The sequence below is a fragment of the Lutra lutra genome, chromosome 3 (assembly GCF_902655055.1).
Source record: "Lutra lutra chromosome 3, mLutLut1.2, whole genome shotgun sequence".
NCBI lineage: Eukaryota > Metazoa > Chordata > Mammalia > Carnivora > Mustelidae > Lutra > Lutra lutra.
Window position 1 is genome coordinate 2,150,053 of NC_062280.1, and position 27,971 is coordinate 2,178,023.

The 27,971-nt window shown below is 40.7% G+C and overlaps 1 protein-coding gene across 1 annotated transcript in view; it reads right to left on the bottom strand.

Annotated features, from left to right (window-relative positions):
* Positions 1 to 23,040, bottom strand: part of COL5A2 (collagen type V alpha 2 chain) — a 138,341-nt gene extending 115,301 nt beyond the window's left edge. Inside the window, exon 1 of the mRNA XM_047720551.1 lies at positions 22,674 to 23,040. Coding sequence (XP_047576507.1) covers positions 22,674 to 22,767 — 94 coding nt within the window. The 5' untranslated portion in view covers positions 22,768 to 23,040. The remainder of the gene's footprint in view (positions 1 to 22,673) is intronic.
* Positions 23,041 to 27,971: the final 4,931 nt, after the last annotated feature.

Sequence of the window (27,971 nt, forward strand, 5' to 3'; positions counted from 1 at the left end):
TCTTTTCAGAAGGACTTGCCAAGGGGCGCCTGGGTGGCTCAGTGAGTTAAAGCCTCTGCCTTTGGCTTAGGTCATGATCTCAGGGTCCTGGGATGGAGCCCCACGTCGGGTTCTCTGCTGGATGGGGAGCCGGCTTCCCCCTCTCTCTCTGCCTGCCTCTCTGCCTACTTGTGGTCTCTGTCTCTCAAATAAATAAAATCTTAAAAAAAAAAAAGAAGAAGAAGAAGAAGAAGAAGAAGAAGAAGAAGAAGAAGAAGAAGAAGAAGAAGAAGAAGAAGAAGAAGAAGAAGAAGAAGAAGAAGAAGAAGAAGAAGAAGAAGAAGAAGAAGAAGAAGAAGAAGAAGAAGAAGAAGAAGAAGAAGAAGAAGAAGAAGAAGAAGGAGGAGAAGAAGAAGAAGGAGGAGAAGAAGAAGAAGGAGGACTTGCCAAGACTTGGAAGTTCCAAATACACTCAGTTTTCTGATATTGATGGTCTTGTCCCCATATGTTAATTTTAAGAGTCTCATTATCCTGCTTTGCTGGAGAGATTGCCCCAGTGAGACATATGCATTAAATGAGCAGAATGTTGTCACAAACTGATGCATTAGTAGAAAAATTACTATTTTTGCATACTCCAAAACTTATATTGATGTGTCTCAAATATATTTTTGTGCCAAATATTTGAATCTGTTATCTAAGAATAAATTCCATTAAACTGACAGTGTAAAATCACATTATCATCTGTAACTTGCAAAACAACTAAGACAAAATACAGCATTAATTTACATGAGGGAATATAATAAGCATATGCTCTATTAAGTTACTATAATAATTTGCAATAAAATAATGAAAATATGATGGAGGATTAGTTGCCATGGGAGCTGAAAAATAACATCTGGTTACAAAATGGAAAATTCAACCGAGGCAACTGTTAATATGACGATGTAATGGCTCTGACTACCTTTTAATTTTTCACCCACCTCCCCAGTGGACACCACTCAGCACTCAGGCTATAATGAAGCAAGCAGTTAAATATTCTGTACTGTTTAATGAAAATTACACATAAATATAAACAGATCTCTCTCTCCCATATATAGATATATGTAAATATATGTACATATATATAAAGATGTAAATACAAATGATGCTAATACTTTTTTTTTTAAGATTTTATTTATTTATTTGACAGAGAGAGATAACAAGTAGACGGAGAGGAAGGCAGAGAGAGAGAGAGAGAGAGGGAAGCAGGCTCCCTGCTGAGCAGAGAGCCCGATGTGGGACTCGATCCCAGGACCCTGAGATCATGACCTGAGCCGAAGGCAGAGGCTTAACCCATGCTAATACTTTCAGATCACATTAGAAGTTGTCCCAGTTTGCTGACTTTTAAAAAACATTTGTTTCTTCTGTGTTTCCTAAAGCATATACAAATAATAACACATCTAGAAGTTGAACCCAAGACAAAAGCAAAAAAAGGAACAGTGTTAGAGAAGAATTGAAAACATTCATTGAGTTAACAGAGCATGTTAAAGGCATTTAAATAAAAAGGTCCAAAAAGAACAGAAATATTTCCTCATTCTTCTTGAGCAATAATCACATAGTGTTCTGTTATCTTCTTATGCTAGAAAAGGCGATATTTGCACCACTTTGCCAACATGACTGAACAGGACAGACAGAAAAGAACCCCAACCCAGACTACTGTCTACTTCAAAGTGTATCTCACACATACCAGCAATAGGAAGTTTGGAATGTAATGTTCTTTGGATGACAAAAATAAAATGTGGACTAATTCTTCGGTCAACTAAATGTTTTGTGGTATTCTGGTATGAAATAAAACTTTGCCAAGAGTTAGGTCAAAATGCCCTATTCTCCCTGCTATGTCGTGGTTTGAAGAAATAATTTGCCATTTTTACAATCAATGAAATGGCTGAAATAAATATTTTTATCTGATGTTAACTATAATATGTGATTATTTCTTTATCTAAATAGGGAAAAAGAGGTTTATTTGTGACAACTAAATTTTTAAAACATTCCCATTCTAGGGGCACCTGGGTCGTTCAGTCAGTTAAGTGTCTGCCTTCCGCTCAGGTCACGATCTCAGGGTCCTGGGATGGAGCCCCACTTTGGGCTCTTTGCTCATGTGGAGTCTGCTTCTCCCTCTCCTTCTGCCCCTCCCCCTGCTCATGTATGCCCTCTCTTTCTCTAATAATTTTTTTAAAAATTTAAATCTTTTAAACTTTTTAAAAAACAAAACATTCCCATTCTATATATTGCTTTTCTCTCTCTTTATAGACTGAATTCAGTGAGGGCATCTTACACTGTGGTACTCCCGTAACCGTGCACAGTAGCTTGAACACAGCGCATATCCAACAAATGCTTGCCAAATTTTAATTAGAAAATCAAAAACTGGTCATCATACCAGTAATTAATAGAAGGGTCTCTGAGAATCTACAATGTAATACCGACGATACGTGCAATGACTGACTCCATAGTAATGGCTTTATTAAATAATTTACGGAATTTCTGTCATTTTTGTGATAACAAGTATTCTTATCACATACAGATTAAATATCACCAAGCCAATGTGGATTTTATGCACTCTGCTTGTATAATCCACTGATCCCAGTCCTCGACTCTTATACAATACGTCATCAGCACCACAAATTACTTCCTAGCACTAAAAATGTTCACATTGCGGAAACACCAACAGACTGTATCCACCATTTCATTAGTAACATCCAATCAGTCCTCTAGAAAATAATAGAGAACTAAAATTAGCTGAGTAGAATTTTACTTAAGAAACTACCATGTGAAATTAGTTCAGAAATCAATGTATTTGAACCTATGAGAAGTCAAACCACTAGCAATTTTGCTTTGGTTATTAACTGTTTAGACCTTTGAGGAAGGTCAGAAAACTCCCCACCACAGGATCCAGGACCTTTCTCCCATCATCCTTCCCTTGGATCTCTGTAATAGAATTACCATTGATCTGAGAACCTTTTTTCTTTTTCTAAGATTTTTAAAATTTATTTATTTATAGAGAGAGTGAGAGAGCACAAGCAGTGGGAGAATCAGCCAGAAGGAGAAGCAGGCTCCCCGCTGAGCAGAGAGCCCGATGGGGGGCTCCATCCCAGGACCCCGGGATCATGACCTGAGGCAACGGCAGCCGCTTAACAGACGGAGCCACACAGGCGCCCCAATCCGAGAGCCTTTCTGACGCCTTCCACAACACCATTCTCCTGCCTGTATCCTCTCTGAAATTTTCACTCGTTTTCTAGCAGCTCCAGTCAATTTTCCCCTTTCCTAAGTTTACCCCAGGCTTATTCTCAAGTGTGTAAGCCTGATGATTCTCAGACCTGTACCCCGGGGGCACATAATACATTATATGTTAATGAAAATAATTAATAAAAAAAAGAATTAATGTATTTTTGTTCAGTGCTTATGTATCCTATTTCTTGGCTTAATGATTTCAAGTGTTTACTTTGTAACTAAATTAGAAACTTCCTAAGGTGAGGAACCATGGCTTCTAGTTCTGAACTTATTAGTAAATATATATACTGAGTGTACCATAGCACTTGGCTTAGTACACAGAACTCAGACAAATATTTGCTATTACAGATTGATTCATTATCGATGAGCAACATTTACGTAAATGTAAAACATTTCTGCAGGTGATTAAATCTTGAACTCATTTGTAATTACCTTCATGGAAAGATGAACACATGTTTTGATAAAAAATGTCACTAGAGAAGGAAGAAAATATTTTCTTAACAAATAAACATTTTAATTGGAGAGCCTCCTATTGAAAATGTTTGATGTAGATGTCTGGGTTTTGTAGCTTTTCTCTAGTTTATAGAACAGCTTAAGCAGACCCGCACATATGCTGTTGCCTTTCTGTGAGCTCTTGCTTCAAAAACTTACAGTGTATCTCTCAGACTGGAACTCTGTAACTAAGAAAAATGATTCTTATTTTTCTTTCTACTTCCACTGTCTGGCCTGGAACTTAGGATCCAGGGGTTGAGGAAGCACACAATAATATTTGACCAGTGACTTCTTCATTAATTTTATAATCAGTGGAGCACAGAATGCCAGGACAGAAAACCTAATAATTAGAGGTGTCTCACTGAGTGCTAAACCCACATAATTTTTTCTTTCCGAAGTCACTGTTGGCTCTCACCCTGTCACACATCCTATGATTGCATCTGCTTTCAACTCTATGTGGAGTCCTGCTTACAAGGATTCCTATTTCATCGCAAGTAAAATGTTTAGTTGGGTAAATTAAAAGTTGCTTGCTTACTTCCCCATTATAGCTCTTCATGATAATCCCAAACTTTCATGTCTGGAAAAAGAAAAAAAATCTAAGCCTCTGCAAGATCAAATGATGTGATACTTGCCCTAATTATCGCCTGCCACAGGTTTGGTCCCACTGAGGTCTCTAAGAACGCAGCACTAAACACACCATTTTCATGCAGTGTGCAGTGCTTTTCTCTTCACTAAACGGTCTTGCTCCTTCCCTTTTCTCCTCTCTATAAGATGCAATTGAAAGAGCTGTGGCTTGGGAGCCAGGAAACCCAAGTTCCATATCCCTGTCCAAAATCATTTATTTCTTGTGAGTCTCAATTTCATCAACTGTAAACTAAGGTTCTTGGGTTTTATGTGTGCATCAAATGAGTAAATGCACCTTGTGAACTGCTCAATCCTACCTAGATCGAGCGTGACGTAATTTACAGAGGCAGCGACCTCCAGCAATAAACAAATCAGCTGAATCTGGACCACGGGCCTGTGTGGAAAACCCTAGCCTTGCCTCTGAGAAAGGGAATCTCTTTTAAGCACTGTGATCAGTAACGTGGTGGGGGCAGGGAGGGGAGTTAGGTATGGATGGAAAGTTGAAGCTGACCGTCCAAAAGAAGAGTACACCACCCGGCTGGAAGAAGAAACATTATGGATCACGCTGCAGAAGGATTTTGAGCAAGTCTCTGACAATTAGCCGACATTTTCAATAAAAACGAATAATGTATTGATAATTTGATCTTTGCGTCATGTTAGCCCAAACAGACCAATAGTTAGAACAGTTGGTCTAGAGGGCCATTCCAGCATATGTAATTTGATTAATTACATTGAACTGACTTAATTTTGTATTGACCTAAAACTGCTACATTAAAGTAATTGAAACATTAAATTGAAGCAATAAAAACCGTGTTTTCAAACATGGGCCATCACGACCTTCCACTCCCACCTCGTGGACCCCACAGAGCTGCTTTCACCTGAAGCCACATCTGCATCTGCTTCTTGCTTCTAGAGACAAAGACACACTAACCCCATCTCCTGTTTGAAGCTAACCTCTCTACCTTTATACACAACACAGTGCCTTTCTGTATCGTGGTCAATCTTTATTGCCCTTTCTTTCTGTATCTTCAAGATCTCCCTCTCCCTGGGACACTTGCGCTCAGGCCATAAACAGCCCATTCTGTCCTCTGAAAACAAAATAAAGCAAAAATCCTTACTTGACTCTACCTCTTATCCCAATTATGGTCCTGTATTTCTTTGTCACTTCACAACTCAGCTTTTTAATGAATAAGGAAAGAAAAATAATAATGTATGCTTGTTATTTCTACTATTATTAAATACAGACTTTATCAGTAATCAATAAATTATCTAAAACATCACCTCTCTAATAACGAACGAGATCACCCTACCTTCCGTTCTATGCTCCAAGACATTAAAGTGGTTGCAGTTTCTGCAGCTTTTTCCTTTTCTGCAAAATGATGTTGATTCATACTTCTGAGTATTTCTTCACATCTTTTGTTCCTAATTACATGCCATCTTCTTGCTTCTCTCTTGTCTCCTTTCTGCGGGCGACCACACATCCGTCATGTATGTGTGGGGTCTCTCTCCTCCAGAAAACCAACCCCTGCTCTCCGAGGGGAGCTGGATAACCCTCCTTGTATTTATTATATTGTGGTTTACTTTTTGGCTCCTATGTTGATTTCCCTCATTACACACGTCCCTTGTGTGTTAATCACCTTTGTGTCCCTAATGCCTGACTAAAGTCATTATAAATAAAATTAATTTTTGTTTCCTTCTGTACCCAATTTGTGTGCTGCAGAGTATGTATTTTTATGAGGCTTCACACAAAGAGGAACTAACCTATACATAAAAGTTGATTCAATTTTTTTACGTTTGCTATTGATATAAAAAATTCAGCAAGATTGAGTAATATAATTAGAAAACAATCTGATAATTAGCTGGAGAGAAGCCACTTGATTTTGAACCATCAAAAAATATATTTTGCTTTATTATTAACCACAAACATTTATTGAGTATCTGAAACATGCACAGCACTGGAAATGCGTTTGATTTTCTGGGTTTGAAAGATGGTCTTTTTTTTGTGTGTGTGCGTTTTTATTTAAATTCCAGTTAGTTAACATACAGTTACGACCATTTTCAGGTGTACAATTTAGATGTGTACTTCCAACACCCAGTGCCCATCATGACAAGCGTGCTCCTCACCCCATCATCTAGTTAGCCCATTGAGAGATGGTCTTTATTCTGAAGGAGCAGATGATAGAACTAAAAGATCAATGATAAATGCTTTATTGATAAATGAAGCTAAAACAATGGAAGATACAGAAAAGGTTTTTTCGAGGGTTAAAGGTGCCATAGAAAGGGGAAATGCTGTCATTTAGACAAAAAGAACAGAGATGACTGGGATCATCGGAAAGGTTTTTAGAAGGAGGCACATCAGACCAGATCCTGATGTTAAAGACTTGGGTAAATGAACGAGAGGGTGGGAGGCAGAGGAAGGAGATAACGGAGTGAAAGCAGGGGAATGACTCTGCTCTGGTGTTCCCTCCTCTCAGACCTTCCCTGACCTCCCGTCTCTGAGGCATTGTGTAGAAGGGGTGTCTTCTGGTGCCCCTAGGATCCTCTGTCTGCCGCCATCAGCACAGACCATACGGTATAGTCCTTTACTTGTGCCCATTACATGATTAGTTCTTTGGGGGTAAAGATTAAATATTTATTTCTGCATCAGTCAGTGAAGGGCCTGGTAAACAGCAGGTACTCTGTTAATGTTTACTGAAGGAGTAAATAAATGAAGGAATGCAGGTGAGTGCCTCATAGACAAACAGTGGGAGTATCTTCCTCTGTAGAGAAAAGTCAGTCAAAATTACTATCACTTGAGATTAGAGCATTATTTCCTTTAATAAAAAGTCAAAAATTTCAGAATCATCTGAACTAAATTCCAATGTCACTAACACAAATTTATAATGGCCTTTGAGGGGGATTTACATCCCACCGCAAAGTAAATTATTGCTAAGTGCTGTAAGATTACCAAGTAGCTCTCACTTTTTGAAGAGTGCATTTGTCTAGAATTTGACAGTTTTCTCCCACCGAAATCTCTGATTTGAACATGGAGGTAAGCACGTGTGAATAGTATTTTTTTAATCTTTTCAGATTTTTAATTAAAAAATTTCATGCACCTGAATTAGACACATAGTAATATTTTAAAAATGCTCTTCTCTATCCCCAAAATGTCTGGGAGTAAAATTCTAGTAGGATTTGGGTACATAAATGTGTAGAAGACCCAGTTAGTATTACTGAAGGGAGGAAAACTGGAAAAGAAGCAGACACAGAATCTCATTTTCCCTGAAGTATGAGGAGGACAGGCAGTATGTTCTCAAAAGTTCTGTGTTTAAGAAACACCAGTGGAATAAATCAAACCTTCTAGATATTCAGAGTAAAGACATACATGTCTCCCAAAAAATATAATAAGTATGACCATCCCATGATCTACTCTTCACATGAAAGCCCAGAACCTTTTAATTCTCCTTCTCCTTTTTTCTTTCTTTAAAATTTGTACAGAATAGCAGTTTACTATGTTCAGTCGTCAGGAAGAACAAACGGTGTCTCTGCTACCAAGACAAATCCATCAGCTCTAAGGGTGAGAGCCTAGGATGATGCTTATCTGACCACCCATCCCACCAAAACATACCTGGAGAACCTGGCGTCTTACGACTGTGATGGTGTAATACAACACATGATACATGTACACGTTTTCTTTGTTGTTGGAAAGCTCAAAATTACCTGAAACCTACACAATTTGAGGCCATAATACTATAAATTTTTTCATAACCTCCTTTTAGAAATTTTGCTTGGCTCAGTTAAGCGTCCGACTTGATTTCGGCTCAGGTCATGACCTCAAGGGTGTGAGACAGAGACCCACGGTGGGCTCCGTGCTGAGCATGAAGTCTGCTTAAGATCCACTCTCTCCCTCTCCCTCCGTGCCCCGCAAAAGGAAGGAACCTTTGCCTAGAAACTTTGTCTCATTTTATAGATTCTTTTTTTTTTTTTAAAGATTTTATTTATTTATTTGACAGAGAGAAATCACAAGTAAGCATAGAGGCAGGCAGAGAGAGAGGAGGAAGCAGGCTCTCTGCTGAGCAGAAAGCCCTATGTGGGGCTCGAACCCAGGACCTGGGATCATGACCTGAGCCGAAGGCAGCGGCTTAACCCACTGAGCCACCCAGGCGCCCCACTTTGTCTCATTTTAGAGACTTCCCTAGAAAGTTTGCTATAAAGCCATTAACCAAAAAGCAGATCGTTTTCCAAAGTCATAAATCAGAAGTTGTATTCCTGAAATGAACCATGGGTAAAAACTGGACAAACATGGATAAAAACATCAAATCCTAACTTAAAAGTACAGAAACACATTATCTACGGAGACTATGCATGACACCTCAATCTGCCAAAAGCGTCCGTGAGATTCCTCGCAGGCGCGTGCACAACTCTGAGGGTGTGGGTGCAGGTTCCCAGAGCCGTCCGCGGTCCCCGACTTTCAGAGCAGGAAGAACTGCTCTGCATAATGGATCACAGGGTTTAGGAAGGGAAGAGTCTGAGGGCCAGCGACTTTAAGTTCCTTCCACGGAATCACCCACTTAGTTCCTGACAGATCTGCCATTAGAACGCAGATTTCGTGTGTCCTGGTCCAGTTTTAATCTAGAAGCTTTTCTTTAAAATTATTTCAACAATTTATTCACGGAAGAAAGAAAACAGTCTATTTGGTGGAAGCCCTCATCTCCGTAACTGCCTGTTTCTCCCTGTACAAGTAGAAAGTCTTAAAACACCCCGGAGAGCAGACAGGCCTGAGAGCGATGGAACCTTTGTCTAAACACGGAGCTCAGATTGTGTGGACATTTGTCACCAGTTTAAACTTTCAGCTCGAAGTCCCCTTCTGACCCAGCAAAAAGGGATACCAGGCTACAAACAGGCCCTCAGAGCTTCTCTTTGATTTTGAGACAGGCTTCCTGATGGGAGATGCATAGGGGAGAAGTAACAATAATAGTGGATTCAACCTCTGCCAGGAAGCTATGTTTTTGCATGTGGAGAGATTACAGTCCAGTTACATCACAAACATCATGTTTTCTTTTCCTATTTGTTCTGTTTATCCTCCAGTCAAAGACTCTGTTCTCATTCCTTCCTTTTTAACTCCTATGTGGGGGCTCTGGGAGGTTCCTAGATAGTTCTGTAAGAAGGTACTTTACGTTCCCCAATTCAAAACGCCCTAACTTGCTTTCTTTCATGTCTATGGAGAGTCTGATACTCCTTTAGACTGCTAACGTGAGTGTTTGCTCAGAAGGAAACACTTGGTGTGCATTCAGCTAACTGTCAGCACAGCAGAGGCACGCTGACACCATGCTATCCCTCTACTGGCCTTTACAGCTAACAGGGTTTCCACACATAGTGTGAATTCTTTATTTTGTACCTGTGAGACAATAAAAGGTATGATCCCTGTTTCATAAATGAGGCCACTAAGGCTTCTTATAAGGAATTTATAAGGAAAGAGGGAGACTTTATTCCAGTCATCCGCGCAGTGCTCTCGAGGTGCTCCTGCCACGTGGAGTTAGTAGACACCGAGTGAGCTCACACTCACCGCACCGTCCTCCCCACCGAGAGCCCAGGTGGAGGCAAATGCCATCCCTCATGAAGACACTGCTCAGGGGTCAAATAAGTCTGCCTTGACATCAGTAAAATACGAGGAAGATAAGCAGAAGTTTCACTGTTCTTGAACAACTCCCTCCCTGAACCAAATGGGCAAACAGTTCCCGAAGTCGTTATATTAGAAAAAAGGATAAAATTAAGTGAGCACATGTACTTCCAAGTTGGTGAGTTGCACCCTAATACCAAAGTGTAACTCTCAGGGGTTTGGGTGCTTTGCTTTTCCTAACTTGCTTTGTGAGTAATCGAGTGGGCAGAGGCCTGGCTCAAGGGAACAACATGAGATAAATAACATTTATTTATTGCTATTTCAAACCTCCCCGTTATGCTTCTCCCTCCTAACCTCACATTCTGCCCCCATGCCTACAGTTCGCTGCTCCCGCAGCCTTTCTCCCGTTCACCCCGAGTAACTGGGGGCGCCCTGATGGAAATTATTTCAATTACGGTAGCGAAAACAGCCTGCAATGGTCTATCAGGGAATCAACCTAAGTATTAGTAACACCTGCTTTTCTTCAGTGCCTTTAAAGTGCGAGGAATTTTAACTCAATTTCTCAATATGCAAGATGAAAAAAACAACCTGCTCAAGGTCACACGGCTGCCAATGGCCGATCAGGACCCCAACATGAGACTCCAAGGACCATGCGCTAATAACTGCTCATGGAAAGTAAGTGGAAAAGGAGAAGTTTGAAATGTAGAAATTGCTAACTGTTAAAGGCCCTATGTATCAAAAAATGATAATAGTTGGGAACCAAGGGAATTTCCTATAATCAAAAAGAGAAAAAAATCTCACTGAAACAATGAGCTTTTCCTTCCATCTATAGGCCCAACCTACAGTATATATGCTGTTGGCACACAAAAAAATAAATATAGTATCATGTTAGTGTCTATTTCTTTATTCTAAAATGGCAATGTTTTAGGAATATAGGGTAAAAAAATAGAGAAATTAAAGAACAAAAATTAATGGATGTCACAAACTTTCCCAACCTCTTTGAAATCCTCTAAATAAATCTCACAAGACATGATATAGGTCCAGTCATGAAGTCTCACATTAGCTTGGTGACTTGCATTTTAGTGTATCACAGAGATGCTAACTGGCACCCTGGGTACCCACAGAGAACCCACCTTTCCACTCACCGAAGCCTTCCGTGTGATGCACTACCGCAGGGTTCTACCCTGAAGAAACTCAAAAGTCCTCTTCAGAAACACTGGGAATGTGGTGGGCAAATTTCCATTTTGATTATACTTAGGCAACTTCTAGTTTCAGTAGAATGGATCTGAAATGATTGTAACGTCTCGACTGTGGAACCGTCCATGGACAAGTACAGAACGTCCTTGACAGCCCTGTTTCATTCGCCTAAAGTGTGAGACACAGACTCGATCTGATAGTGGACTTTTCACCCAGGACCACAGTATCTGCTGATTCTAATGGTCAGAGAACAGTGAAAAAAAGATTGCAAAAGGCAAACTATCATATAATTGGCTCTCATTATAAGGGAGTCATATTATTAATACTGGGCATTAAATAGTAACTAGAAAGCACGCGCTGTGTATTTCTCATGGAGTAGGAGAGAAGAGGACACAAAACAGTAAAGTTTTGGTGGGAGCCCAGGCTCCAAGGAAAAGTCTATAATTTGAAGCAAAATTTGGGAAGTTGACAACATCCAACCAGAACTGCAGTGTGGGACCCTAATTCTCATGCAGAATTCTCAGTGCTTTCCCTTCAAACAGAAAGGAGCTTGAAAGCATATTTTCCTAAAACAGAACAAAACTAAAGTCATCTATTTTAAAACTGTTTTTCTAGAACTGAACTTGCTCATTCTTCTAGGACCTTGTAACATTGCATCCATGGAACAGATGTGGAAGGAATACCAGGTAGCTCAGATAAGTGGACCTTCGGCAAGTTTATGAAACATACTTATTTATATGCTGAAGACGCCAAAATACTAACTTAATTATCATCAGTGTACTAAGTTAATTTTATTCCGTCCTCCTCCCTGTCTGCAAACACAAGCACTGCAAATGGAACTTTGAATGTAGTCACTGGCTAATCTCTACAGCACTAATTCTGTTTCATTTCTGTCTCATTCTCTAAAGTAATTATCCCACTTTATTTCTTTTTAAAGTAAAATAAACAGATTGTAAAAAGACTGAGATCTTCCCAGGCTCATGAGAACTCCATTTGTTCAGGAATTTACTAGTTGTTTCTCAGCAAAGTTCAGTTCAGTTTTACTATGCTTAAGGGAGAAAAATAAAAGCACAAACACATGCCTAATTGAATGGGCAGATGTCAAGATTTGAGGGGAAATAGGAAATGGTTAGAGAAAGAAATGAGAATTTTTTAATGAACACTCAGAAAGACATAACATTTGTAGCTCCTTAAGACTTGAACACAAGATCCCTGAGGAAAGGTTCAGTGGTTCCTCCTTCAAGGCCCAAGTTTTTTTATTTTGTTTTTTAAGTACAAATTCATGTAAAAGAAAATTCTTTTATCAGAATCACTCATTTGCGGGGCGCCTGGGTGGCTCAGTGGGTTAAGCCGCTGCCTTCGGCTCAGGTCATGATCCCAGGTCCTGGGTTCGAGCCCCGCATTGGGCTTTCTGCTCAGCAGGGAGCCTGCTTCCTCCTCTCTCTCTGCCTGCCTCTCTGCTTACTTGTGATTTCTCTCTGTCAAATAAATAAATAAAATCTTTAAAAAAAAAAAAAAAAAAGAATCACTCATTTGCATCAGAATGACCAGTATCCTTCTGCCTTCTCAAAATAAAGTATCAACTTTCCTTATAAAACTTCAGAGGTTTTGTGTTCATAGCCAAAGACCAGAAAATGAGGAATTTTTTTCTGCAGTTCATCTTCTGTGGTAACGAGTTAATCTCAGTGTCCACCAGTTCATCCTACCAGAAATTCTAGCTCAAAAATTAGCACTAACATGAGAAAGATGATGTTCCGAATTAAACTGTAACAGTTTTTATTAACATATAATGTATTTTTTGCTTCAGGGTACAGGTCTGGGAGTCATGGGTCTTACACACTTCCCAGCACTCACCATAGCACATACCCTCCCCAGAGTCCATAACCCAACCACCCCATCCCTCCCCCAACCCCAGCAACCCTCAGTTTGTTTCCTGAGTTTAAGAGTCTCCCCAGTCCCATCTTGTTTCATTTTTTCCCTCCCTACCCCCGAATCCCCGCCCTGCCTCTCAAATTCCTCATATCAGAGCTACCCTGTGACCCAGCAATCACACTCCTGGGTATTTACCCTAAAGATACAAACGTAGTGATCCGAAGGGGCACGTGCACCCGAATGTTTATAGCAGCAATGTCCACAACAACCAAACTATGGAAAGAACCTAGATGTCCATCAACAGACGAATGGATAAAGAAGATGTGGTATATATACACAATGGAATACTATGCAGCCATCAAAAGAAATGAAATCTTGCCATTTGCGACGACGTGGATGGAACTAGAGGGTATTAGGCTGAGTGAAATAAGTCAATCAGAGAAAGACAATTATCATATGAAAAAACTAACTTAATCGTTTCTTCAATATAAAGCTCTGCAACGAATGAGAGAGAAATGGCTTAAAAATAATTTCAAACTAGAATACAGGAATGTGATAGGTTCTACTACCTCAGGAGCAAAAATAAGCATGACTGCTATTTAAGATAAATGAAAATACTAAATCTCTATAAATGAATTTATTTGCTACGGAACCCACCCACATTTTTAGAATTTCATGAGGAAAGACTCTAAAACGGATGGCCACAGAACCACCATACTGAATAATACAGATTCAATTAAAAGAATTCATAGCTACAAATTACCTGGCAAGGTTCCATATGCATACCTCCCTCTAAGTCAAACCCGTCATTTGTTCAAGTTTAAAACACTGAGAAGAAAGAAAGAAAGGAGAAAGAAAAGAAAGCATGAGTGAGTGTAAACAACGTGCCTACTTCCTACACCAGCTTCTGCCTTCTGGAGTAAACCTCACAAAATTCTCCTGGGAGTAAAAGAAGTGAAGAAACCAGCAGACTTGGGAAAACAAAGAGGTTTGCTTCGAGGTCCAGGAGATGGTGGTCACCCCCACGGCGGGACCACAGGGTCCTGGGAGCTGCCTCGGCAATCCCTGTGTTGGGAAGTGATTCCTCTCATTGCTGATGCAACCCAGAGCCATGCAGTGTGGAAAACATGCTTCTAAACTTGAATAGAGACTCTTACGATGATCATGGTTTCAGAAAATAAACTCCGAAACAGACACAGCTCGTGGACAGGCGTGAGGTAGCCCTGCAACCTGGAAGGAGCCAGGCCTGGCTCACACGCGGGAAGCCACCGCAGAGAATAAAGTGCGGGTGTGGGACGGGGGGGCTGGGACGCTTCAAACCACAGGGCCATGAGACAGTCTCCGATGGAAAGATGTTTTGGTTTCTTTGGTTTTTCCCCCATAATAAACCTACACAAGGAGCCACACAATAAAGCTCTACTATTTGAAGAGTGACATTTTTAAATGGATTTAGAATATAGCCCAGCTAGAAATGAGTTGCATATTTTCATGTATTATCAGAATGACCCTACTATAATGGTAGGTAAAATTTAAAGTTTTACATTTTAAGTAAAACTTAATTTAAATTTAAATTGCATTTTAAGTTTTACACTAGATTTTCATCTCTTTGGGAGCAAAAGTTGTTTCTTTTATTTTTCCATGGTATCTAACAGTTTCATTCTCATAATCACCTAATATGCATTATTGTCATTGCTGTGTAATTAAACAGTAATGGAGAAATAGTATCAACTATCATTTAATGAGCTCCTGCTATGTCAGGACCCAAACTACATAGGCAGTTGATACATACGGTAGTCTTCATAACAGTTATGTGAGGTCAATATTGTTATTCCAATTTTACAGATGAAGAAACTAAGACATAAAGAAATAAAAAATTGTGCAAGATTATACAAATTTGTAAAAACTGAGTTTAATATAAGTTCACTAATAGTTGAGTAAATGCTAGGAAATATTTTTAGAGTTTTAAAAATAATGTTTAATTGGTACATATTCAAGGAATAACTATTATGTGCCAAATACATAAAATGAATTAATAACATGGAATGGGACCTGGAAAACAGAGGCAAGTAAGAAAAAGGTACAGTGCGTGTGCATGTGCAGTGGAAGTTGGGAACTACAAGCAAATTCTTGTTTTCAGGCAGGGAGTGACAGCTATGATAGGACTAAAATTCTAGAACTGAGCCAGATCGTAGAAGGTCTCATATGCCACGCTCAGGAGCCTGCACATGATACTTTCCCTCAGATTATGGGAGCCAGCAGAAGGTGATGGAGCTGGCAATGACGTGATCAGACTTTAGTTTGATGTCACAGCAGCAACAGAGGAGCTCTACGTACGTGTGAGTGGGAAGTGGCCACATAGGAGGCCTGGCTGGGAATTCAAATGCTTTTGCAATTATCCAGGGATTTGATTGTACCTGAACCGAGGCATTTGTAGAAGAAAGGGAAAAGAGGTATATTTGGGAAATATTGGGCAGATAAAATGGTAAAATTAAGTGACTGATCGGAATTTTGCTTTAGTGACCAGGTATGATTGATGTCATTCCCTGATATAAGGAATACATAGGAAAGATGCTCTTGTCTTGAAGGAACGATCATGAGTCGGGTTTTAGATGCGCTGAACTTGAAGAGGTTATGGCCCGTCCTTGGGAAGGTGTGGAAGGTCAGGACTGCAGAGAGAGATCTGCGAATTCTCAGCTGTTAGCTGTTAAGTGAAACCCTGAGAGAGTGATTCCCAGATGATCCAGGAAGAGAATAAACAGGGAAGACCAGTGAACCAGATCCTATGAGGGAAAAAAAGGGGGAGGGGCAAAGGAAAAAGGGAGAACTTGCCCACAAAGCTGACAGGAAAAGGTTAGGTAGCTCGAGGGAGAACTTTCAGAGAACAGTTTTTCAAGAAAGCTGGAGTGGTCAATTGTATCAAATAATGGAGAAAGGCCTGATGAAACAGATTAAAGGGGCCCATTGAAACATCACACATTTTAGTCCTCAGCTTACCAGACCAGCTTAACTGGAGTAGAGGAGACAAAAGTCCGAGCGCACGGGGATGAGTGAGTGCGTGGAGACAGAGGCAGAAAAGTGTACTTCTCCTAAAGCAGCTGGACTAAGAATTACGACAGGGTGGGAGCCAGACACGGCCCTGGGAGGAGCTGAGCTTGTATACCAGATAAGGGGAAAGACCCCAGAGAAAGGAAGTGGCTGTCCTTAGAGCGAAGAGAGGGTGACTGACTGGTGGAGAAAGTTCCCCTGGGAAGTGGGAAACAAACAAAACTGCAGAAGGGAAACAAATCCAGAAGCTTTTCAAAACAAATTCAAAGATTAGGTTAAAGTAAAAAATATGCCACTAAGGTTTTTATCTGTAATGACTGGAATCAGATTGTAATATCACTTTCTGTGTCTCAGTTAAGTGTTTTAAAATTACCTTCAGGGGTAAGTTCCAGGAGTCCCAGCAGACTGACAGAGGTGTGTACATTTTCCCAACTTTAGATGAGGACCCAAAAGTCTGGCGAGGTGAAAGCACCCCTTGCAGGTTGCAGAGCTCCTAAACCCCAGAGAGGGACCAGAAGCAGGTGTTTTCCCAATGACTGCCAGACGGGGCTTCTTACTCAAGTACACAGACTTTAAGGTTGTGATGCTTCTGATGCAAGCAAGATTTCTACTGAGAGTATATTTGTTGTCTCTTGCAACTGAATTTATAATTCTGATTGAGCAGACACCAAAAAGAGAAAAAAAGATGAAAGAAAGAAGAGAAAGGACTGTGAGATGTCTTTTCTCTTTCCCAGGAGAAATTAAAAAAAAAAAAAAAAAAAGCATGTAAACATTTTTGAGTTTGAAAAAAAAAAACAAAAACATTTTTGAGTTTGAACATTACATCACAGAGCTACAGGGACACGTTAATTCATTAATATTGTTGACGTTCCTACTTTCTCTGTAGAAGGCATGTGGATAAGAAGAATCTTACGCTATCAGAATCCCACTAATCACTTACCACTAGTGGGATTTCTCTTACACACTGTTCCTTAGAGAATATATTCACAGTATAAGATGAAAACACCTTGATTTCTTCTGAAGGGCTTAGTTTTGAACATTTCAATAAACTATCATAAAAACACTAAGGTTGCAATGTGGCTACAATTTTAAGGCAAAATTTTCCATAGGATAGTCTGCTCCCTCCAGCAAATGCCAAAAGTAGATACTTTTAAAAATACTGACTATCATGATTCAACAGTCTTACAGGAAACTTAGATGAAATTTACATGGAAAGTAATCAAGAGAAAAGCTGAATTGTGAGTATCTTCCCAACTCCATTATTTTATATAAATTTATACAACTTGGTCAAATTTATATAATGAATCACTTAATAACTAATAATTTTAGACTTTTCCCTTACCATTACTACATATCTCATATGTAAATCTAAATTTTGCAATGTGACCTCAGAGCAAAAAATGGTAGGTCAAAAAATGACTGACTTTTAAACATTTTATAAACGTAATAAAAGACCAAGTGATGATGTATGGATTGTCCTTCAAGTAGGAGTACATTGATTAAATAGTTTTCTTCCTGTGACCATAGTTTAACATGATTCCAATCTTGTAAGTCCCAGCTCCTCAAAACAAAGCTTTCTCTTTCTGTTTTTACCTCATTTCCAGCATTATGGGCATTTCTGGAATGATCAACCCCATGAATTGTAGGTCTGTAGTGACAGTGCTAAAAGTATGAAAAATATGAAGCAAAAGAGAGAAAATGAAAACTCTATATTCACCTATTAAAATATATTTTAATAACATGCATCCACTGTATAGTAGAACGATTTACATAAGCCACTATGAGTGGGATTTGGGCATTGAGTTATTTTTCCAGAAATGACAGTGAATCTGCAGTGGTTTATCTATGAACTTTAATTAGGCAGACCTGTAACTGAAGGGAATCACTGGGAGTAGCAAGTTACCACCAAGTCACAGCTGTGTCGTCTTGGAACAAGAACCTAACTGGTCCACATCAAGATCAAGAGCGTTAGGCAGAGATGTAACACAGTGGTTCACCAACACAAATCAGAACCACCTAGAGAGCTTCCCAAATCCCATCCAAACCTGCTAAGTTGGGTATCTGGAAAGGAGAAGAGCCCAGAATCCATATTGGTAACAAGCTCTTCAGATGACCACACAGCCTGCTCAACGTGGACCTGTGGATTGTTTACCCACTAACCCAAAGAGTCATGGTCAAAGCATATATTGTATTTGTCTTTATAAAAAGACAAATATTTGCATTTATTTGTATTTATAAAAATACGTATTTGTATTTATAAAACAATTATCTGTATCGAGGCACCTGGGTGGCACAGTCTGTTGACTGTGGCTGATTCTTGGTTTCGGCTCAGGTCGTGATCTCGGGGTCCTGATGCTGAGCCACATATCAGGCTCTGAGGCTCAGGGCTGAGTCTGCTTGAAAGACTCTCCACCCCCTCTTTCTCTGCCCTTCCCCCCATGTTCTTTCCTCTCTTCAAAATAAAATATTGTCTTTATCTCTCGATCTACAGTCTACATGTATAGAGAGAGATACACTCTTCAAAGTAAAGCCTCAGTTTAGTTTGGGTAAAAGTTACAGGTACTTCTAAATTTATCTGGACAGAATCAGGAAGCAAAGAATTGCAGGCTCATATCAGTGCCTTCCAATGATCTTAGTCTCACACACTACTCAGGAGTGAACAATAACCAGGGTAGATCTGATCACACAACTATATCCTGCCCATTGAAATTAGAAGGCTTGTTCCACTGAAAGTGACTGACACTCCTTGTGTTTGGGACTAGAGTTGCTTCCTAACAGCTATTCTGTCTTTCATATCCTTCATAACATAACTCTATTCAGTAGTGTACACAGCTAGTGCCACCTAGCTAAAACACTACATTCCCTAGCTGCCCTTGTAGCTTTGTGTGCCTATATGACTAAATTCCAGCCACTATAAGTTGAAATGGAATGAAGGCCTAATTGTCTCCATGAAAAAAGAGAGGATCACCACCTTTGTCTCTCATTCTCTATTCAAATGCCTGGAAAGTAAATGTAATGGCTGGAACTCCAGCAGCCACCTAGGACCATCACTCAAGGATTATACCCTAGGGATATGAGAGTAAAGAACTAGAAAGAGATTGAGTCTTTGATGACTTTGTAAAGCTAATATACCAGGCTTTCACTACTTAACTACAAGCTTCTTTTAAAAATAGGAAAAAAAATTTAAACTATTGCTTTCTGTTAGATGCAGCTGAACCACGAATAAAACACCCACTGTAAAAGTTTGCATGTCCTACACAATCCAAAGTATCTATTTTATCAGTAATGAGTTAAAAACAATTTATGAGTGGTCAAGTATCTTAAGCTACGTATTCATATTCTCTACTTCCTTTAAAGTGGTCTGATCCAAGTAAGGCTGAGCAATAAGCATTTGTGTCTTCGAATTTGTATTTTAATGATGAGATAAATGGCAGATACAGCATAATAAAATGCAAGAGACCTTGATATAAAAAGGACTGTCAGCCCCTCATCTCTTAGTAATCGGAAGTTGGCTTGGGTCCAGGATATCAGTGTAGGGTTACAACAAGAGGGTTCCAGATTTATGGTCCATGAGCCAAACTTGGCACTCAGACATATGGCATTTGGCTTATGCAGTGCTTTCTGAAAACGTTAGTTTTGAATGTCTTAAAGGGGGAGGCATCTTCAGCTCTCCACACGCCCACCATTCCCTACCGATGCACAACCACTTACTCGCTCCACTTGTTTATGGCACCTGCCGGGCCTCCGGAAATAAAATGGTACATTTTGGCACCTTTTCTCCTCTCCGTTACTTCTCTGTTGCTGAAATCAATGATTCACACCAAAGATGATTTTCTAAGATTAAGTCTGCCCGTTTCTAATAGCAAGAATGTGTGTAACTCAGTAGGTGTTAGAACTTTGTTTAGGAATATAACAATTATTATAAATGCAATAGTATTTTCTCGTACAAAAAAAAACAAATGGGAAACCTTTTTAAAGCTCCCTACCACCACCATCACAAACACACATGCCCAAAAACTCATCAAAATCTGATTTTGTCATTCTAACTATGATTCTGGTTACTTAAGAGTTTCAATTAATGTTAGCCCAACTTCCTTTCAGTTCTTAGGAATTTATTTTATTTTATTTTTTTCAGTTCTTAGAATTTACTAATAAGTAGCAATGTTTGGACCTAAAAGGCCTAAGACTTGATTTACTTACTTTTACCTCATTGTTCATAAGTATTTCTATCAGGCAGGCACTAGGCTTATGTTTACATTTCCGGTAAATAACCACAGTCAAACAGATGAGAGATACACCTTGAAGTATTAAAAAGAAAAATATGAAAGTGTGTAAATATCCACTTACATGTGATAACGTGTCTTTCCATTTCAAAGGGGACATATTTGTATGCAAAGTCAATAGCACATTATATGACTTAGTTATAGCTAAAATTTGAAAAATATACTTGTTTTGCATGTGTACCTTAGTTCTTTAGTTTAAAGCATTTACCTGAACTTACTATTCCCTGAATTTAAAATCACATGGAGTTTCAAAACTCTAACATGTTTATTAAGCTCGTGTCAAGCCTGAACAGGGGAAATAGAGTACTGCCAAGTATCCATTCAATGTAACTGAAACCAAAATATGCGCGTGAGTCAGTCCAAGTCACGGAACTCAGTATACTGGATTCTGGAATTCTTTTCCAGATCACCTTTAATTAGGGCCATACTACTTTCTTTCGCCATTGAATTTTTATCACATATACTCTCCTAGGTAGAGTAATAATACAGAGGGATTTATTTTTTGTGATGTGAATGCAAGGAATTACTCTATTTCTATAAAATCTGATATTTGGGATTCCAGTTGCTGTGCTCTTTGGTTGCGCTGGGGGAAGAGAGGTTGGTATGCAGATGGGGCAGTTTTGCACCAAATAACAGATTTCTAACATTTGTGTAAATTAATAATGAGAAAAAATAAGCTCTCTTTATTTTTCAGAAGCACCTACAGAGTCATTACAGCGACTTGGGGAATTCTGTTAACAAGTGGCCGATTCCATACACCCTACGAGACAGCCCTTTCGTTTATTCCCATGCTCAATTATTGTCACACTTTGTAAAAGTTGTTTTAAAATATTAACAAGGAATGCTGTATTAAGTTTTAAAGTTGTTGATTGTTTTGGTGGGGGAGGGGAGTGAACTGTCCCCTTAGTAATTAGATTTGCTGTTTCTATTGTAATTTTTCTTTGTTTTTTCTCTCCCTTTCCTGACTTCTAGCTCCCAAGTATTTTCCCCACCCTTCCAACCAATCCACCCTTCCACGTTTTTCACACCAATACAAAGAAACTCAAGAGTTTGACCTTTTGTAAATTGCCTCATTTTTGAAAACATAAAAAGTAACATAAAAAGTTTCAAGTTTTTGGAAGTGCCCCCTCTATGGGACTCTGGACAGATTGTTGGGTCTTCATCTCACATTCTTATTTTCACTGTGAAAATGATTCTTAGAACTTGTGGCCTCTAGACTAATTTTATGACCATCTTCAGAGCAAAAAGACACAGAAGTAGGTATTAAAAAATATATACAAAGATGTATGCATATATCTGCATATCTATAAGCACGAAAGTATCTGTGAAAGACGGTAACCGAAAAGTTCACATGTGCTAAGTTGTAAAAGCTTGAGTTTGATGTTAAATAGTCGTGAAAATCTATAATGGCCTATTATGAAAAAGAACATGTCTGGAGAACAAGGACTTAATAATCAGTGGAACCAAATTACGTATTTTCTTACATTTTATAGCCGCCAGGCATTTTGCTTAGGCAGACCACACAACCCAGCCCTCAGAGGAGCAAACTGCATAGGGAAAAAAAAACTGGTAACAGGCAAGGTTCGTCTTACAATAGAGAAAAAGACAAGAAACTTGCATCTAAAGGATAATGTCCCTGCAAATGCTCCATGATAGATGCTTCATCCGCGAGGCAGGCGAGGCAGCCGGTGCTGCCTTCCGCCCTCTGGCAGGGAACCCCTGTCCTGATGGTGCAGCCGGGAGGGGACACAGTCCCAGGGATCTGGCTTCGTTCAGCCTCTGTCACGGGGAGGTAAGCGAGACCTGCTCTGGGTCAGCAGAAGCGGTTTTAAGATCCCAAGTGGGAAGGGACAGAAGGAAAGGTCTGCGAAGGGAGGAGAGCCAGGCCCGAGACAAAGAGGAGTCAGTCATCGAGTGGCCACAGAGGTCCTTCCACACAAAGAATTGTGCGGCCTGAGGTCCCCTGCAAGGAGGACGGCACCCTGCCCCAAGGACAGAGCCCCTCTGGTGACCCTGCCTTCAGGGCTCCATTTCAAGTGCTCTGCTTTCCTTTCAAATGTCTCCCCCTCCCCTTGCAGCTGAAAGGACTCTGCCTGGACTTTGGCAGAAGTACCCGGTGCTGTCCTCTGCCCCGGGCGTCGGGGTCTGCAGATAATCTGATGGTCCTCCAGCCGCTCCCAGGTGCACCTCTGCCCGCCCCGGCCCCACTCCCCACTGCAAGTGCCCCCGCGCCCTCTCCCTCCCCCGGGCTGAGCATCCCCCAGTCCCAAACCCACAGGAAACAGCACTAGCAGAGCAAACGGCCGCAAGCTCACCGTCCTCGCCTTCGTCCTGGGCTCTCGCTGAGACAAGCCGCCCTAATAAAACAGTCAGAAGGAGGAGAGGGGTTGCTTGCAGCCGGTGTGCCATCTCGTCGAAGTGCTAGGCATGCAGGTCCTCCTGGGAGCGAGAAGTGATCTAAGGTTCTGGGAGCACCATGAAGCCGGCCTCGGCTCTCTCAGCTCTGGCGGGGCAGCCTCTGCAAACCCCTTCCCAGCACCAGCTCCAGCACAGTCTGAGAAAACTTTTTTCAAGCGATGCAGCTTTAAATAGGAAGAATGCAGCCTCCACTTCTCTTCCTGCCCCTTTTCAGCTTGTTCAGGCTCATAACTATCCAGTGTCTGCCAAGCAACGGTCTGATTGATGGTAAACAGCCAAATCAGAGCGCGCCTCTCTGTGTCTCTGAGCCTCCAACTGTCCCTGCTCCGTTTATGTTTTAAACAGAAATGGGCGCTTAATCACAGAAACAAACGTTTAGTTCTTTTTCTCTTTTCTTCTTCTTCTTCTTTTTTTTTTTTAAAGACAGACTGTTAGAAGAAAATAGTTCTATTCCCCCCTCCCTAATCCTTCCCTAGACACACGCCCCTTCACTTTTTCCCTATAAGCTGAAAAAGACATTAGGGAGGAAATACAGCCTTGTAGGCTCGATTTTGGTGTCTAGATCATCCAGGTCTCTTGTCCACCTTACACTTGCAAAGGATCGAATTTTAACACTTTCTTTTGACTGAAGAGGACGTAGTCTCATCTCCTTGCCAGATTTTGGTTTTTTTCCCAGATTCTGGAAGGGGACGATTAAAATTGTGCCCAAGTCAAGTCCAGGTGAAGGGACTGTTTCAGACAAATAAATTTGGGATGTGTCATACTTTAAGACCATCTCTGGGTTTCTCCACATCTCTCGTTTATGGGAACACATCTGCAGGTCCCTCTTGTCCCAGAAAGTTTTATTCTATTGAAAACTGGTCTGCTTTGTCCCTGTGAAGGGATGGGAGGTCTACCACACTCCAGTGCAGGAAGCCTCACTTCCAACAATGGCTCTGCCACTTACCAACTTCGTAAACATGAACTCCTTTATCTCTAGGCACTCCTATTTGCTCATTTGAGAAAAGGGCTTTGCCCTGACCTGTGTGCAGGGTTTAGTGACACTAAAACGAGGAATATGCTATTAACTAAATTCCAAATTACAAAGAGCTACATAAGAGGACATGGTGGTGTTATTATTCCCACATTAGTTTTCAGGGACTGTGACAGTCCCAGTGACACAAGCCATTTACCAGCAATATTCATAAACTTTGGGCCACTTCTCATGCCTCGCCAAGAACTTAATGACCTCAGAATGTTCTACGTAATCCAATACATTTGCTATCTTGACTCCACCTGGAATGGATACACTATCCAAAACAGGGCCGTCTGCGGTCTCCAGTAACTCAACAGCGGTCAGGCACCTTGCACAACACTAAGCACTGAGGGAGACAACGACCCAAAAGAAGTGTAAGCCATGCCCGTTGCCTTTAAGGTACACATGTAGATGCTAAAAAAATAAATTCACGTGAAACAAAGAAACATAAGCTGGAGCGTATAAACATGTGTGGGTGTATTAACCCCAACAGAAACTCAGAGAAAGGAGATATGATAGAGTGCGATTAGGTAAGTAATACACTATCACTTTTTATAGAGGAAATCCAAGAACCTTTGAATTTTTAGCTTGGAGCTAGAATCTCTGGAGATGTATTCCAGAGGGGGACCAACTTTCCAAGCAGCTGTAACCCTGTCCCTCTCAGTTAAATTTTTCACTTTTATAAGAAAGATTAAGAACACAATTCAATCTCTCATGGTCCCCTCCAGTTTCAGCCTCTTCTTCCTGTCAGACCAAAAGCATGTGGTGTGATAGGGACACAGCAAATATTTTCAGGACAGCTGTGATAAATTAGCTTTTCTTCATGAGCTTTGTGACTTGGGCTTTTCCTCTATGATCAGCTTTAGGATCCTACGTTATAACTCGGAAAAGAGTAGCACGTACACAGGTGTTGACCAGGTGTGTTGGTTTCATAGATGTGGTTGCATTCAGCAGAGCAGACCCAACCACTCCTCAGTCCCTGAACTAATCCCAGGCCTTAGTGCTTAAGTGAGGAGCTCAGAAGCCCATCACAATTTCAATAAGCTCCTCCCAAGTGTACATCTTAGAAAAATGCCTGCCTCCTGGGTAAGTCTGTACCAAATCCACTTTCATAGCAACCCTGAAAGTTATTTATAATTTTCCTTGAATCATATGTAAAGATTCAAAGGAGCTTACTGGCTCAAGTTTGCTCAGCTACCAAGTGGTAGACTTACACTTAGGTTCTGTTTCAGAAGTGCTGACTCCAAAGTGAGTATTCTCACCTCCTAGCTCTTAGATCGGCCGAACACCAGTATTTCCAGTCTCCAAAGAAAAGATGCCTCAGCACCTTCAGGGTCGGTTCTTCCCTCTGTACTCTTTGTCCATCCCTTCACGTGCCCTTCAGGACGTTACTCTGTGTCCTCCAATCTATCCTCAAAAAAAGAAAAAAAAAAAAAAACCCAAAGATTCCCCTGAACTACTCATCTTCTCTAGTTTCCTTTTTTCCTTCTACTTCTTAACTCCCAGGTACACTTGACTGTCTTCATTAGAACATCATCACCGGCACCGCAAGAGACATCGAGAAACCTGAAGACCTTCCGTCTTTTCTCCCCGTAGTATTTGATACTCTGACTACTCCCTTCTTACGGAAACTCTGTCCTCCCAAGACTTCCTGGCCCCACAAACTTCTCTTATACCCCCCTTTTCTGTCCAAACTTCCTTTTCTAATTCTCTCAGAGAGTTATTGTGTTTTCCAGCCTTGTCCCATCGGCATTCTCCCGTCCTTGCCCATTCTCTTGGGCTGTATTAACTGTTAGAGCCCTGGTTGTTACTTCCGTTCACATGCTCATGGTTTCCAGTCAAGACTTTCCTCCTCAGTTGCAGATCTGCAGACTTGTGTTTCTAAGTGTCTGTTTTGAACATCTTTCTCTGGACAAGTCCGTGAAACTCAAGGAATCCAAAATGAAACCATTATCTCTCACTGTTCTTTATATGCATTAACACTGTCACCATTACTCTAGTCCCAAAGATTAGGAACATAGGAAGACACCCTTTCTCCTCCCTCAACCTACATCCAACTGATGGCCAAGTCTTGTTGATTTTGTTATGCATTTCTTCACTCAATTACTTTTCCTTTCCTAAAAAACTATTAACTCCCAAGTACTTACACGACACAGTTATATGATATTTTAAAAGAAGAAAAAGGGGAGGAGGTGGCGGAGGAGAGGAAGGGAGAAGGAAAAGGAAAATGCCTGTTTCTTGATTTCCATCTCTTTCTGCTTTCCTCTTTTGGCTTCAGCCATTGGAAACATGGACTTTTTACCCCAGGCACATAAGGAAGTTCACACCTCAGAGCTCTGCTCAGGCTCTGACTTGCCTGAAATCGCCACGTCCCTGGTCTAATCCATTCCCTTACTCAACAAGTCTTTGTTGGATGCCTATTACTTGCCAGGTTCTACTCAAGGAGCTAAGGACGCGCCTGCGAACAACACTAACACCGTCCCTGACGCGGTGGAGCTTCCAACCGTGAGTGGAAAACAGCAGGGAAGACGTGAACAAGCACGCAGACAGGTCATTCCAGATAGTAAGATGCCAAGAAGGAGGTAAACAGTGTGTTGGTCTAGGGTCGTTCAGGAGTTGGTACTGGGAAGAATGCCACAGATTAGGGCCATCAGGGCAGACCCACTGAAAGAGGCAGCAGTGAATCAGAGACCTAAAATTTGAGAAAGTATCAATCCCCAGAGAACTGGGAGAAAATGGCATTCCAAGCAGGAACGGCAAGTGCAAGTGGCCTGGAATGATATATTACTTTTCTATAGTTGTCCTAAAAATTATCACAAGCTTAGTCATTTACAACAATACAATGTAATATCTTACCGTTTTGTTAGTCACCAGCCTGGGTCTCACTGGGCTAAAATCAAGGTGACAGCAGGCCTGCGCTCCTTTATAGAGGCTTTAGGGGAGAATCTATTTCTTTGCCCTTTTAAACTTCCAGGGGTCAATCACATTCTCACAGCCTCTTTCATCCATTTCAAAGCCAGCAACATAGCCTCAGCTGACGTTATTTTTTGCGGCCACACGTTTCTTTGACGACACATGTGACTTGATTGGTTCCACCTGTAAAATCCAGGATAATTTCTCCCATCTCAAGATCTTTAATCACATCTGCAAAATCCTTCTTGACGTGAAAAGTAACACGTTCACAGTTTCTGAAGATTAAAACATGGGTATCTTTGGAAGGCCATTATTCTCCTACCATATATAGGAAAGAGCTTTGAATGGGCTAGAATAGGAAGAAAGCCCTTTCCGGTTAAGGTCGGTTAGTAAAGTCATGGAGAGGAGTTTAGATTTTTTTCCCCCCTAAATGCAATGGGAAAGGATTCTCATTGGAATAATGTACTCTAATGTGCTGATTTTTAAATAGTATGAATAGTTTACAAGAAACGTATCCTACCAAGGCAAGAAGGGAAGTGAGAACGCAAGTAAGGCAGAACTTCTACTCCAAAGAGACATGATGGTGGTTCGAAGTCGAGAAAGGCAGTGAAAACAGAAAGAAGCAGGGGGAGTCCAGAAAGTTTTGGAAATACAGTCACTGAGAACTTAGGTAAAGGGAAAGATTGAGGAGGACATCTCTGCCAACTAAGAGAATGACAGAGCTGCCAAAGCTTACGTTTTACCAGCCCAACTTCACACAGACAAACCCCGGCTCTTCCTTCCTAGGGCTTCTGGGCATGTTCTGTGCGGACACCGCTAACATCGCACGCCGTGGGTATGTCTACTTCCCCTGCTGGACTGAAAGCCGCCGGGGATTACAGACACTGTTTGGTTATTCACATTTGCCCAATAGTTATTGGTTGAACGCATGTCATTTGATAGAGAATCAGTAGAACTGATGACCGAAAGGCCATGACAGAAGTGGCGGTGAGCCCAAATAAAAATGACTCTAAGACCCAACCCAGGGGACTAGAAAAATGATGATCCTGGTGAAATAACTATCTTGGCTAGGAAAAGAAACTGGTAATGGAGTTGAAGAAGCTCACTGAACAGATGAGATGCGTCTCCACACATTCATGCTATGAGACAGCATCACCGTAATTTCTGAGCAGAAAAAGCCTGTGTATTACGAATACACTCTCTTTCTGGCAGAAAGCTACTGTGGAAATAGTAACCATAACAAGAGTAGTAAGGGGTAAATTGTATT